A 14,725-nucleotide genomic window follows, 5' to 3' on the forward strand; every position below is an offset into this window, starting at 1 on the left:
TTGCATTGATATTTCTCTCCCTCCCACTCTGTCTGACAATAAATGGAAAAATATCCTTGGGTGAGTATTAAAAAAAAGAAGAAGAAAGGAAAACTATCTTAAGAGTCTAAACTTGAAAACTTATGAACTTCTGAGAATGTATACTCAGAACTAGGAGTCCAGTTTGCAAAACAATGAACTACGGTGTATGATCTCAATCTGCTCATGTAATTGCAAACTGGATGAATTTGTTATTTCCTTCCCAGTTTCATGACTTTTCATTCTGACCATAAAGACATTTTAATTTTTAAATTATGAATAGAATGTTAGAATATGAAAGTAACTTAGAGATTATCTAATGCAAGATTATCTAATAGATTATATAAACTGAAACTCAGAAAGTTTGACACATGGGGCATTTTTCTTCTTGGCATTTGAAAGCTGAGCTATGTGAACTGTGCGTGACATAGTTTCATTCATTCATTTAACAGATATTTATTGGGTATCTGCTATGGTTAGATACTGTTCTAGAATCTAGACCCTGGTGATCTTGAAATAAACAGGGCCAAGTCTTTGCCCTGTTGATTTCTCTTTAGTAAGAAGAAAATGTATTAAACCAGAAAATATCTTGTGGTGAACACACCATATAATATGCAGATGATGTATATAGAATTGTACTTGAAACCTACATAATTAACCAATGTAACCCCAATAAATTCAACAAAAATAAAGGAAGGAAGGAAGGAAGAAAGAGAAAGAGGGCGAAAGAAAATTCAGATGTTGATGGTGTTATAAAAATAATAAATTGGGTTAAGGGAAGAAAGATGTTTAGGATAGTGTGGGGTGGCTTTTTTATATAGCATGATGAGTGAAAGCATCCATCTCTAAGAAAGTGAGGAAGGTAGGCTATGCAAAGATAAAGAAAATGGCCTTTGAGGCAGAAGAATAGTAGATATAAAGGCCATGGGGTTGGAGTACTCCTTAGGTTATATAAATTTAGAAGAATTGTTATGAGAGTTTAAGTTAATACAATTAAATTCATTAATTCCAAAAGTTTTTGTGAGGTATTCTCAAGACAAGTGAAAGAAATATTCTCCATATAGGAAAATAATTACTTTTTCTTTATATTTTTTAGATGTTGCTAAATTTGCATAAGAAGAGTTGGATGGAAGGGTTGACACTTCAGGACTACAGTGAACACTGTAAACACAATGAATCAGTGGTCAAAGAGATGTTGGAATTAGCCAAGAATTACAATAAGGTAAAAGTTACTTCCAACCTTTATTTCTTGAAATCTTTGGAATATGTTTGATTAGATGTCAAGCACTGTATACATATAATTAGTTAAAATAGATTGACCTACTTTGTAAATCAGATAGTAAATATTTTAGGCATTGCAGCCATCCGGTCTGTCACAACTACTGGATTCTGCTGTTGGAATGTAAATGTTTGTAAAGGATGAGTGAGACTGAGTTCTAGTAAAACTAGCTACCAAGCCAGGCAGCTAACTAGATTTGGCCCCTGGAGTATAGTTTGCTAACCCCTTCTGTAGACCTGTTAAAATAATTTTACATTTGAAGTCTCTTCATTATTCAGAGGACTTTTTGTTGAAAGGACAGGGGAACAAGGAGGCGTTAGATTTTAATACTTGCTACATAAAATTTATTTTATGAACTTGTCTGTTTTAATAAGTATTTATTAAAAACCTACTATGCCAGGCATTGGGAATATAATAAAAAGCAAGACCTGTCCTCACAGAACTTATTTTCTGATAAGATAAACAGAAAGTAAATAAGTAAATACAACATAATAATTTGTGATTAGTGCTAGGAAGAAAATAAACAGGTTGACGTAAAGAAGAGTAACTAGGGGAAACCACTTTATATGAGGACATTAAAAAAGTTATATTTTGCAGAATCTCTTGAAAATGTTTATTGTGTACTAAATTGTTGTGGCCATGACAATGTTTTTCTTCATAGTTTTATATTCTTTTACCATTTTGAAATTAAGAAAACACTTGAGCTATGATTAAAATGTATCTTTTACATTGTATTAGTTTCCTAAGTGCTATCATAACAAACTTCTATCAACTGAGTATCTTAAAACAATGCATTTATTCCCTCACAATTCTGAAAATTAGAAGTCCAAACTCAAGGTGTTGGCAGGGCTGTGTTCCCTCTGAGGTCTCTAGGGGAGGACCTTCCTTCCTTTTTCAGCTTCTGTTAGTCCCAGTCTTTGGCTTCCAGGACCATAACTTCTATCTCTAACTAGGGTTAGGATTTCTTTTTCTTTTTTAAAAAATACTGTTACTGATTTTTTAGAGAGAAATAACGATGTGCAAAACATCGATTGGCTGCCTCCTGCACGCCCCCTACTGGTGATTGAGCCTGCAACCTGGGTGTGCACCCTGACGGAGAATTCAACTCTGGGACCTGTCAGTCAGTCCATGGGATGATGCTCAGTCCACTGTGCCACTCTGGCCAGACTTTTTTAAAATATATTTTTATTGATCTTTTAGAGAGAGAGGAAAGGAGAGAGAGATAGAATAGGGTTAGAATAGGATTTCAACATATCTTTTGGGGGATAATTCAATCTGTAGCATTATTTCCAACTTTTTTATCAAAGCCACATATAGAATAGGTTTTATATTTTGACCCAGTACAATGAAAATGTATATGTATATGTTCAGATATAATTGCGACAAAAGTTTCATGAAACAGTATTTACCCTTATTATGTGATATATTCTATTTTCTTTTTCATTGGACCCTAGTTTATTGTTTCAATTATATACATAAGTATTATGCACAGATACATATAGCTTACAACCCATTAATGGGTTGAAAATCTAGAATTTGTAACACACACACACACATAATATGTAATGCTATGTTTACAAATATTTATTGAACATCTCCTGTACAAGTTGCAGTGGAAAACAGGGATTCTTCCTTCATTTATAGGAAAACAGGGGCAGTAAGAAAATCTGATAACCAGAATACTACAGAGTACTAGACCAGAACTGGGGTATTCCATAACACCTTGGTATTGAAATTGTTTGCAGACCAGCTGCATCAGTATCACCTGCACTCTTCTCAGAAATGCAGACTCTCAGACTTACTGAATCACAATCTACATTTAAACAAGATTTCTAGGACATTTGCAGACTCATTGGTTAGAGAACACTGCCATAGAGAAGTCCATGTGAAGTACTGTGGAAGTTCAAAGGCTCATGGTTTCAGCTGTGGAAGACATTGGAGACTTTTAGAGAATAGCAGCATGGAGCATACATAAGATTTAGACACACAGAGAAATGTTAACCCTAGGCAAAATGAACATCACAGGCAAAGACTAGGAGAGACGGAAAGGGCAAGGACATGTTTTAGAAACTGTGTTTGGCTAGAGTACATAACGCATGAGGGTGATAATAGGAAGTAAAGTTCTTTTAAAGTTATTGAAGTCAAGTAACTGGGTTTAGAATATCAGGATAGAGTTATTTTTGATCAGGGCCATGATATACCCTGAACCTGACTTTAGAAGCATAACTTGACAGTGGCATAGAAGAAGGAGTGCTGTAAATGGAGATGCCATTTAGGAGGAGCTTGCTATTACCCAAACAAAAGGGAGTGAATGTCTGGATTATCATAGTGGCAATGGGAATGGAGGCATCAATAGACAAATAAATAAAACATGGCACCCATTGGGTAGATGACGTGAAAGAAGGAGGAGGAACCAAAGATGAATTTGAGGTATGGTGGTACCATTAACATTTCCAATTTAGGTAGAAGTGGAAGAATTGAAAGGAGATAAAGAGTTCCATTTTAAACAGGCAGAAATGTGGGACTACAAAATAATGGTAGGGGCTAGAGCTTAAGATTTTGGAGACAGTTAAAATTGATATTGGTTATCACACCAAAAAGTAATATTTCTCTTTTTAATTTAAACATATCTTGCCAAAATAAATACTAATTTAGAGACCGTGTATAAAATTTGCCAAGTATAACAACGTCTTTTGAGAGAATTGAGCTTTAAAAAAAAGTTGCTGGCCCCATACAAACTAAATTTCAGCAGAATTAGGTTTGACTTCGAAGAGCATGCCCTGATTTATATGTAATGTTCAAGCTGGAAGTCCCCATTGGTTCTAGGTTGTAAGGAAACTATTTTTTATCTTTCTAGTATATGTTTGTATGCTGTAAAGAGCAAAGACAAAGAGTGGTTTGTCATACTTGAAACAGTTAAACTTTTATAAATTAAAAAGGTATGACAAGTTATTATTTAGCAGACTGTAGGAATGGTTTTCATTTCTCAGCAACGTTACAAGTTTAAGTAAATTCATGTTGGTACCACTGCCAGGAAATAACCTATTTATGGTTACTGCTGCCCATCCACAGAAGTTTTTGCTATTTTACAGTTTTAAAAAATCTCTGTAGTACTAAAAAACTTGTAAGGTTTGGTTATAAAATGAAAACAATGTGTAAGCTGTGATATGAAGGAGTCCAAATTTGGAAAATGTAATTCCCTCTGTGATTGAAAGAGAATGCAGTGGAGTTTTTAGTAACACTTAAAATATAAAAAGAAAAGCCCATGCTACCAATTTTTCTTAGTATTCTTTTTAATTGGTTGGTGTTTTAAATTAAGGTAATTATTGTTAGGTGCCAGTTAGCTCCTAAAGTAAAAAGGAGGTCAGAAAATAATTGAATTCCTTTGTTCTAACTTTTCAATTTTAAGTCTGAATTTCACACAAAGATTCTGCTTGATCATTAGTCATTGATTTCTCTAATCACTGAATTTCAACACCCACCACTGTTAGTCCAAATTTCCTAATTTATTCATGCCAGTGCATCAATTTTTAAAATATTGGTATTTGATTGGCTATTTGTAAATGAATGGGCAAGTGAAAAAAATAAATTGCAAAAGAGCATTTTAAGAATAGCATAGACACATAAAAATTTGCCATGTTTTCAAATATGTAGCCCTATAAATTTTGAGTTCTGACAGTTTACTCTTTTAGGTAGAAATATTGCCTGTTTAGAACCTGAAAGAAACTTTGGATATATCTTTTATATGGTTACATATAAAATTTGTAATTGTATGATAATATTTTATTTACTACAGTAGCAGTATTAAATATGAACATTTTTTTGTGAGTGCAATAAGAATAGAAAAACAAAATAAGATGTAAGTATTGGGAAAATCAGAACAGATTATCATATTTAAGTATGATAGGATATGTTTGCAATCAAACATGGAAATCCAATAGACTAAGCTAGAGAACTATTAGGATTATTATAATCTCTTTGGCTGGGTAACTTAGTTGGTTAGTGTCATCCCAATACACCAAGGTTGTGAGTTCGATCCCTGGTCAGGGCATATAAAAGAAGCAACCAATGAATGCATAAATAAGTGGAACAGCAAATCAGTGTCTCTCTCTCTCGGTCCCTGAACTCCATATATACAATTTAAAAAAAAAATAGAATTATTATAATTGAAAATTATGTAGTTGCTAACCATACAAATGCTTGTATTAAAAAAATATATGCATAGCCCTGGCTGGTTTGGCTCAGTGGTAGAGCATCGGCGCACGGACCAGTGAGTCCTGGGTCTGATTGCAGCCAAGGGCACATACCTTGGTTGTGGTTCAGTCCCGGCCCTGGTCGGGGTTGTGTGGGAGGCAGCTAGTCAATGTGTCTCTCTCACATCGATGTTTCTCTCTCCCTCTCTCTCTACCTGAAGATAAATAGAAAAATATCTTCTGGTGAGGATTAAAAAAAAAAGCTTAATATCTAAAGAATACTTGTAAAATAGTTTTTAAAAACAATAATAGCTCAGTTGGTGTTGCTCAGTGGCTGAGCGTTGACCCATGCACCAAGAGTTCACCGGTTCCATTCCCAGTCAGGGCACATGCCCAGGTTGTGGGCCAAATCCCCAGTGGGGGGCATGCAAGAGGCAGCCAATCGATTTTTCGCTCTCGATGTTTCTCTCTCTCTGTCTTTCTCCCTTCCTCTCTCACATCAATAAAGGGGGAAAAAAAAGTTAAAAAAAATAAATAAATGGACAAAAGACCTAGGAATCTCTGAAGACCAGTGGCATGTGAACATGAAAAAAAAGTTCAACCTTATTAACTAGTCAAAGAAAAGGTAAAATTATAAGTAGAAAATTTTCTTTCAGATTAAAAAAAAATTGTTTAGGGAAATGCACCTCTGGTGAGAAAGTAAAGTGATAGAACAATTTTGGAAGCCATCTTCCAGTTTTATGTTTCAGTTTTAAATGCATATAACTCTTTAAACCAACATGTTTTTGTTTTTGGTTCTCTTTTAAGGGTTTATTATGGAAAATAAAAAGTACAAATACCAACCGAGGAAAGTATTTGCAACCTGCTATTATGTGTAAAAAATTAAATTGTATTGTATAACAATTAAAAATCCCCGCTATGTTACCCCTCACCCCCTTTTCAAAGACACCTATCTCACATATATTGCAACATATTATGTTGTTAAGTGTCACCTTTCAGGTGCAAGGGAGGGGAATCATATACTTTATGTAAATCCTGAATTATTTTCAGCTTTTGCACTAAGCAAGTGTTACTTATACCTAAGATTGTGTTACCTCAACAAAACAATGATTTAAACAAAATAGAAATGTATGTTTCTTGCCATTGAAGGCCTGTATGAAAGTTTGAAGTCATCACAGATCCATAATCCTTATGTCTATTGCTCCACTTTCCTCTTATTGGCTTCCATCCTTTAGATCTCCTCATGATTTTAGAGTGATTGCTACATTAGCCATCCCATCTGAGTTCTAGGCAACAGGACAAAAAGGAAGGACAAAGAAGGATACCTCCCAGTTAAATCAGTTCCTTTTCAGAATCCTTTCCATAAGTCCCACCAGCACTTCTGATTATATCTCATTGGCAGAACTTAGTCAAGTGAACACACCTTGCTTTGATATAATGTAGACTTCACCTGGGAGCATTTCTGCCTTTAATAAAATCAGGGTTTTATTACAAAAGAAGAAAGGGAAGATATATACTGGGTAGGCAACAAGTAGGCTCTGCCATAGGATTTTTTTCCCCCACAAACTGAAATCATTTCTGTTACACACACACACACACACACACACACACACACACACACTATATTTTATATCCCTATTTCATGTGATTACATTTTAAAATTGGGTTGCCTGTATGATTTTTAGAAAGACCTTATGCTGGTCAAAGCCACTTATAAGTATGTGTCTCTTAAAAAGTAATTTCCTGAATTACTATGAATGTTGCTTTAATCTTTGGAGACTGATAGGACTGTGTTTAAGTCACAGTGTCATTGTTTATTGGCCAAATGGTTATATGTGTCCCCATTGTTCTTTGTGCACACTCCTTTTTTGTGTATTTCATATTGCATTCATTATGATTGGAGATTCACAGGCAAGTAAACCCAAATGTGAGCTCCTTAAAGAGAAGAACTAGCTTACTGAGGGTACTTAATAGTGATTATCGAATGTGTAAAATGATAAAAATTCTGCTGAGGGCACGCATAGAATATACTGGAGTGTTATAAACTATTGCAAGAGAATTGGTTTTCCTACAACTATAAGGAATTAAATATTAACATACATATGCTTTGCAAATATTAATTTACTGAATCCTTAAAACATCTCAGTGAAGTAGTTAATCTACATTTTATATATGAAGATATTCGGCATTATTGGGAGAATCACGTGTTAATTCTAGCAATACTTACACTATAAAATTGTTTTCCAGTTTTCTTGTTTTCCATACTCATACCTCTATACTTTTTCAGATAGTTTTTCATTGTTTTATGATTATTAATTTTTCCCCAAGTATGTTTTATAAAAACTATTTTTGAAACTTATCTCTACCCCCAAACCCATAATGTGATTTTCAGTTAATAGCCAATATGTTGACTTGATATAAAAATCAAGAAAGAAGTAAAAGTACATTATAGTGAAATTCACTAGCAATTATGTAGAGATTATTTAATAGTGAAAAATACTATATAGGTGATTTTAGAAAGCATGTACTTTAAATAAGATTAGGTTATGATATAGAGTAAACAAACTTAACATGTCAAAGGGGAAAAAAGAAGCCCACCAAATAGTCAGAGAACTATGAATTAGAATAAGAGACATGGTGTTAAAAAAGGAGAGGTTAAAGAAGGGAGAAGAGAAAACAGATATTGGAATAGCTGTAAGGTGTTCAGAAATGTCAAGAAAACTGAGTCCTTTGGAAGTCACCTGGTGGAGATTCTTAAAAGACTGTTAATGAAGTACCAAGGATATAATTCGTGTTTGTTAAATGGTAAATAAAAGGTAGAATTTGAGATACAGGTTTTCCACTTGTGAAATGCGACCATTACCAGAAAAAAGAAAATGAGGTTAATGAGTTTAGTAAAAGCCTCTTTGAGATAGGGGGTACGTCTGAGGGGATTATGATAACATAACAGACCAAATTCCAGGAATTTCTTAGAACTGTGCAGACCGTGCATGATGGGATAGCCATCTGGGGGTCTTTGTTGATAAACTGTTAAAAACGTTTCTAGTGTGAATAGCCACAAACATTTTCAGTGCTTTTTTGTTGGTTGAGTAAACCGAAGAGCACGAATGCAAAAGCAAAATTTGATGCCAAATCACAGAAGTTGCCATAAACACAGAAGTTCCCCTAGTGAGGACACTGCCTGTGCCTGAATTTTCATTTGTTTCTGCTGCTACCATTTCTTACTTTTTCCTGGTGACTGGCCAGATTAGAATTATGAATGAAGAAAAACTGGTCTTGCCCAGATGGTAGTTGAGATAGGTAAGTTAGGTAGAAGGAGAAAATATTTCAGTGGTGGTCTGGTCTGATCTGGTCTATCTCAGAATGTAAGAGACGTGCCTACTCTTTTGTCATGGGGGTTTGCAACCTTAGTATATGCCTAAATCTACAGCTGCTCCTCATTTTCCAGATGGCATCTATGGCTGGGAGTACTTTTTACCATCTGCACTTCTCAAAGAGTTTGTGAACTCTCTATTTTAATTATTGGAAATGGAAAAACTAATTGGTAAAGTTGTTATATAATGTAAAATATTTAAAAAATTAAGTTCTTACATTCTACTGAAGCTTTCGTATAAGGTCAATGCTTTAAATGACTTTTGACTCATCTTTGCATATCTACCATCTTTGATATTTTCAGTACTCTAAAATACCCCTTAATAACTATTTTGTACATGGATTGATATTTTGAGCCAGATTCCAAAACTCTTACCTCCTTCCAGTACTCTCAAGTACTATTTTTGGCATGTGCATAGAACAGCTAACGCTGAATGGATATAGAGTACAAACTTATGTGAATTGTTCCATTCATCTAATATGTTTTCAAGTCAGTCATTAAGGTATAGTGTCATAATTTGTAAAAGTAATTGAGAAGGACAAACTTTTTGTGCGTTACAATATATCCATATTCAATGAGATAGTGAGAGAGGCAATTTCCCAGTTAGGAAATACTTTTTTTAACTAGCTGAGAATATGAGTGACATCTGACTCTGAAAATGAACATCTTCTCTGTCTAGGGAATTCTGGATTTGGAGTGTTATTAACTTTATTTTTCCTTTTGCATCCTTATGAGTCATAAGTGTATTTCCTAATGATGTGTTGTAAATAAGTATACTGTAATAATCAGTAGATACAATACGTATTCACCATCTTTTCTTTTAGGCAGGTTCTACCAGGGAAATTCTCTAGATAGTTTGTCCATTTATAAAATTAGACACTTGCCATCTTTGCTCATTTTCAAGTTCTCTGTTTACAAAACTATTAAGAAGGTGTGAAATGCAGCCAAACTTCCCAGTTTATGGGAAATGTCTGATGATTGCATTTCCTACATGTTCATTGTTCACACATGAAGAAATTTGGCAGCTGCAAGATTATTAAGAGTATCCAAATCTAACCCTCACTGGGATTTTTGTTTTCCTGCTTTCTGCCACCACTATCTTATCCCCTTTTGTAACCATATTTGTGGTAAGTGCTATGGAGTTCTTTCTTAAGATTAGTGATCCTTAAATTTTCTTTGTTTACATTTATCGGATGCTATGAGTAAATCATAGACCAGGAGTTCACCCGGTGTACTTCTTAGCCTCCAGTTTAGCCATCCCTCAAAGAATTCCAGAACAATTTCCAAATGGTTAACTGGTGGTCCAGTTTGGTATTTTCAGTGCCTTTTACATATTTCTTAAAGTCTGTTTTCAAAATGATAGTGGTGTTAGTTTTTATCACCTTGAAGGATATTCTGAAGATGAAGAAAATTACTTTTTGTTCAATAAATTACTTGAATAAAAGGTTCTGTGAATGAAAATTATGATAGCCATTATCTTTAATGATTATTCTGCAGTGAGAAAAGTAAATTTAGGATTTGAAACTCTGTCCTTTGTGTTTCATTCACAGGCTGTAGAAGAAGAAGATAAGATGACACCTGAACAGCTGGCAATAAAGAATGTTGGCAAGCAGGTGAGGTGTACTGTAATAGGTTATGCAGTCGCATAATAACCTGCTCCTGTAGAGTTAAAACTATTTTAGGGCCTGCATGATTTTTTCTCCCTGTCTGTTCATTCTACATTTCTCTTCTGTCATGGAAATGTGATGCTAATTTTAAAGGTCACTGAATTATTTGATGCCATATTCTCTCTGCCATCTATAGAGAAGTAAATCACAAATATACCTGTGAGATCTTTAGTGAAAATAACTTACTAGAAATAAATTAGGAAACTTGTGTCCTGAGTTAATTTTTAAGTATTATTTTTACTTGAAATAATATTATCAGTGAAGATAACAGAATGGTAAATTTATTTCACTGTAAAAGTTTTTAACGATATAGTTTAGCAGTATGTAGGTAATGTTCCTAAGAAAGCTTAGAGCCCGATTGGATAATACTGAGTGAAGAGAAAGGGTTTGAAGTATTTGCTCTTTCACTTTTCTAAGATGAAATATATTTTTTAATTCCTGTTTTCTGAGGGTTGGGGAGAGCACACCAACCAATTAAAAGAATCTACAGATTAATTAGACTGTTTTTTAAAGAATGTTGATTACATTTTTTCATTTCATGGAACATGGTTATCATATTGCTGATGTTGGCAGAATCTTGATATTTCAGATGCAAGACACTAAGCTGTCTTTGCTTTCAGCCATCCTACCATATGCTCTGATCCCATCACATCTCACAAGCTATGTAGGTTTGGGCCAGGACCATTCTTGGATGGGAAATCTCTAAGAATCACCCAGCTGCCACAAGAAGTAATGTAGATAACTGAGGGAAGTGTGTTACCAATTCACTACAAAACCGGTTACTCCAGCAGAGCAGTGGGGGCAAAGGTCTGACTTAAAAATATCACAATTGGTGAAATCAAATCTCACTACATTCTGAATACTATAATTTAAAAACAACAAGAACCTTCCAAAAGCAAAAGGAAATACAAGTTCATCTTATTCTCTCATCCTATGGGATGTAGTCACCCCTGTTGTGTTTTCCTACTACTTATTTTCATCTAATACATTAGATCACCACTGTGGAGACTTGCACTGTATAAAATTCAGTAACTATTTTTTGAGTAAATGACTCTCTGAAGCTATAGTTTCTTGATGTGTAGGTTTTATATAACAATTAGCAATTAATTAAAGGACTAAGTTAAAATAAAAATGAAACTTAAAAATGTATAATTGCAAAGTGTAATAATCATCAGAATAATTTTTAAAATATAGTACTTGACTGGTTTGGCCTACTGCATAGCAAAAGCAAAACTGTCTATATTGGAATTAGACCAATAATCGTCTTCTCCTGTCAGTCTTTCTCAGTCTCTTCCACCTAAAATGCCCTAGGTCTGTATTTGTGAAATAAAGAAAATTTAATATTGTGGTCTAGTAACTTGAAATTCTTTGTAGCATGTTGTATCTCTGGGTTGTTTAAAGAAATCAAGTACATTGAAATTGTAGATTAGAAGAGAACAGCTAAGAAACAATTCCAGTAATGAACATTTGTTTAAAGTTAGGAGTCAGGGATTTTAGTAATAGTCATAAGAAAATAATGCTTTAACTGAAAGTCTTTTTATTGTGTGCAGTGTATATCCTTTATTTCAAAGCTTTCAAATTTAGCTGGAAGATTTTTTTTTTTTTTTTTTTTTTTTAATCCTCACCCGAGGGTATTTTTCCATTTTTTTGTACAGATAGAGTGGGAGGGAGAGAGAGGAAGGGAGAGAGAGAGAGAAACATCGATGTGAAGGGACACATCGAGTGGCTGCCACCCGCACGACCAACCAGGGCCGGGGACAAACTGCAACCGAGGTACGTGCCCTTAGCGGGAACCGAACCCGGGTCTCTCCGGACCGCAGGCCGACACTCTAACCGCTGAGCCAAACTGGCCAGGGCTAGCTGGAAGATTTTAATTTAACTTCTTTTACTACAATGCAATATTTTTAGGCTGTATTTTTTAAACATATGTTAATTGATTTTTAGAGAGAGGGAAAGGAAGAGCAAGAGAGAGAGAGAGAGAGAGAGAGAGACATTGATGTGAGAGTGAAACATCAGTTTGCTGCCTCCTGCATATCCCTCCCTGGGGATTGAGTCCAAAATCCATGCATTGGCCCTGACCGGGAATGGAACTGGCAACCCTTTGGTGCACCAGGCCATGCCCAACCAACTCACCACACCAGCCAGGGCTACTACAATGCAATTTTAAGCCTTTCTAAATTCAGACATTTCAAATATAGAATTGATCAGATTTAACTTAAAGGGTTGTACCTATACACTTTTCTCAGATGACATTTATTTTTTCAAAATAGCTGCATGAAAGATTTATTCTTAACATTTTAGAATTGATCCTAATTGTAGTTAAAATTGTAAACTACTAACAGTGACTTTTGACCCAAGAATATTTTCTGAATCATTTAAAGCACTATTCCCAAAACATCAAAATTATACAGGAATTAAATTTAAATTTAAATTTTAGAGGAAGTGATGAGCACTCACACTGAACTCTTACCTACTGATATGTCTGCTTTGAGTAAAGTACCACTCAGACAATCAATATATGTGAATGGCAAAAAATATACACACATACTCGGGCTTAATACACACATATAAATACTTATACTTTTTAATAGATGATTGCAGGTTGTATAGAATTGTGTTACTCTTTGTAGCGTGTTAGTCTTTCACTGTGTAATCTATTATTTTATCTGTTAATTTTTTAAGATTTAGAAATTCTAAAAATGTAACAGTATATTAGGAGAGTTAAATTGTGAAATTATATAAATTTAGATTTGGCTTTCTTGACTGATTTTATAACTACTGAAAAAAATCTAAGTAATTTGTCTACTAGTAATATGGTTCTTTTTTCTTTCTCTTTCCTTATTTTTTTTTTTTTTAGGACCCCAAACGTCATCTGGAAGAACATGTGGATGTACTTATGACTTCAAATATTGTCCAGTGTTTAGCAGCTATGTTGGATACGGTCGTATTTAAATAAAGCAATGCAGAAAGCTTTTAGTGATACCTTCAGTGTATATTACTCTATTGTTCCCACTGCTCCAAATCAAGGGACCTCTGAAGGTGTATTTGGTTAAATGTACGACTCTGGCATCATTGGCAGCACTATAACACCTCCAGTCTCAGTTGTGCAATTACATCTGTTTCTTCGGTCAGGGGCTTTGCAGATTCCAAAGTTGTATAAGAGTACATCAAAGTGGACAAATTTTGTTAAGGTCCCATTTAATATTTGAAGAAATCAGTAACACAAATATATTTTGATTGTTGCTTACAAAATAAAATACATTTACAATCTATGTCTCCTGAGGTCTTTGTGGCACTGGGTGGAATTGACAATAACATTTGACAGTGCTTTAGAAATCTCACGCTAAGATATGTTTCCCTTTGCGTTTTAAGATTTTATAACACATAAAACATCAATGTGATAATAAAACTTGGCAAATGTAAAATGATTGCCATTAATGAATGGCTACCTCATTAGTGGGTAATGTAGTAATAATACTGACATGTTTCATTTAAAGTATTTGTCACAAGTTAATACTGTATACACACTCTATCTTGTTAACATATACATTCAGAATTTCAGAAGAGTTTATTTAAGAAGGGGGCAATTTTGATGTAGACTATCATTTTTTAAAAGAGTATAATCCACTAACCATGTTGATTGATATGATGTGGGAATTGTCTGCTGCAAACTCCACTAGACTTTCAGCTAAGACAGCCAGAGAAAGTATACTATATAATGTCTTCAAAAATGAGGAAAGTAGCCATCATGTTAGTTTAATATAATAAGCACATAAGCAATACTTTTCTTACTGTTTTCTCTCATCTTTTGCAAATTAACTTAGAAGTACTCAGTTTTCTGATAAAGACAAAAATTTGACTTAATGACAGTTTTTGTAGATGACCTCATCCCACAACATGCTTCTAACCTGGTGTACATATAAGTTCAGCGCCCATTAATACTTTCTCATGATACAGCACCATACTGGGTACACCAAAGAGAATTGGCAAAACATGTAGACAAAGATTTAATTCTTATCTGTGCCCTGTGTAAAAATATGGCAAAATGTTTCTGAGGCTTCATTAAAGGAAGGTTTTACTTGGACACTTAGAATTTAGACTTAGCTTCTACTAGAGAAGGTATGAATGAAGTGGTAGATCGAATTCCTGTCCTATTTGAACAACCCAGGCTCTTATTGCTTGCCCAGTGAGAAGG

General features: G+C 34.3%; 1 protein-coding gene across 7 annotated transcripts in view; it reads left to right on the top strand.

Annotated features, from left to right (window-relative positions):
* Positions 1–13,759, top strand: part of PSMD14 (proteasome 26S subunit, non-ATPase 14) — an 89,641-nt gene extending 75,882 nt beyond the window's left edge. For 4 of the 7 annotated variants that reach the window (XM_036254733.1, XM_036254734.1, XM_036254735.1 and 1 more), the window contains 3 exons: positions 1,115–1,240; positions 10,414–10,476; positions 13,388–13,759. In XM_036254733.1, the coding sequence (XP_036110626.1) occupies positions 1,115–1,240; positions 10,414–10,476; positions 13,388–13,486 (288 nt within the window). In that variant the 3' untranslated portion in view covers positions 13,487–13,759. The remainder of the gene's footprint in view (positions 1–1,114; positions 1,241–10,413; positions 10,477–13,387) is intronic. The other 3 variants (XM_036254730.1, XM_036254731.1, XM_036254732.1) reach the window with 1 other exon arrangement.
* The last annotated feature ends 966 nt before the right edge of the window (positions 13,760–14,725 follow it).

This window comes from Molossus molossus, unplaced genomic scaffold, assembly GCF_014108415.1.
Source record: "Molossus molossus isolate mMolMol1 unplaced genomic scaffold, mMolMol1.p scaffold_m16_p_11, whole genome shotgun sequence".
NCBI lineage: Eukaryota > Metazoa > Chordata > Mammalia > Chiroptera > Molossidae > Molossus > Molossus molossus.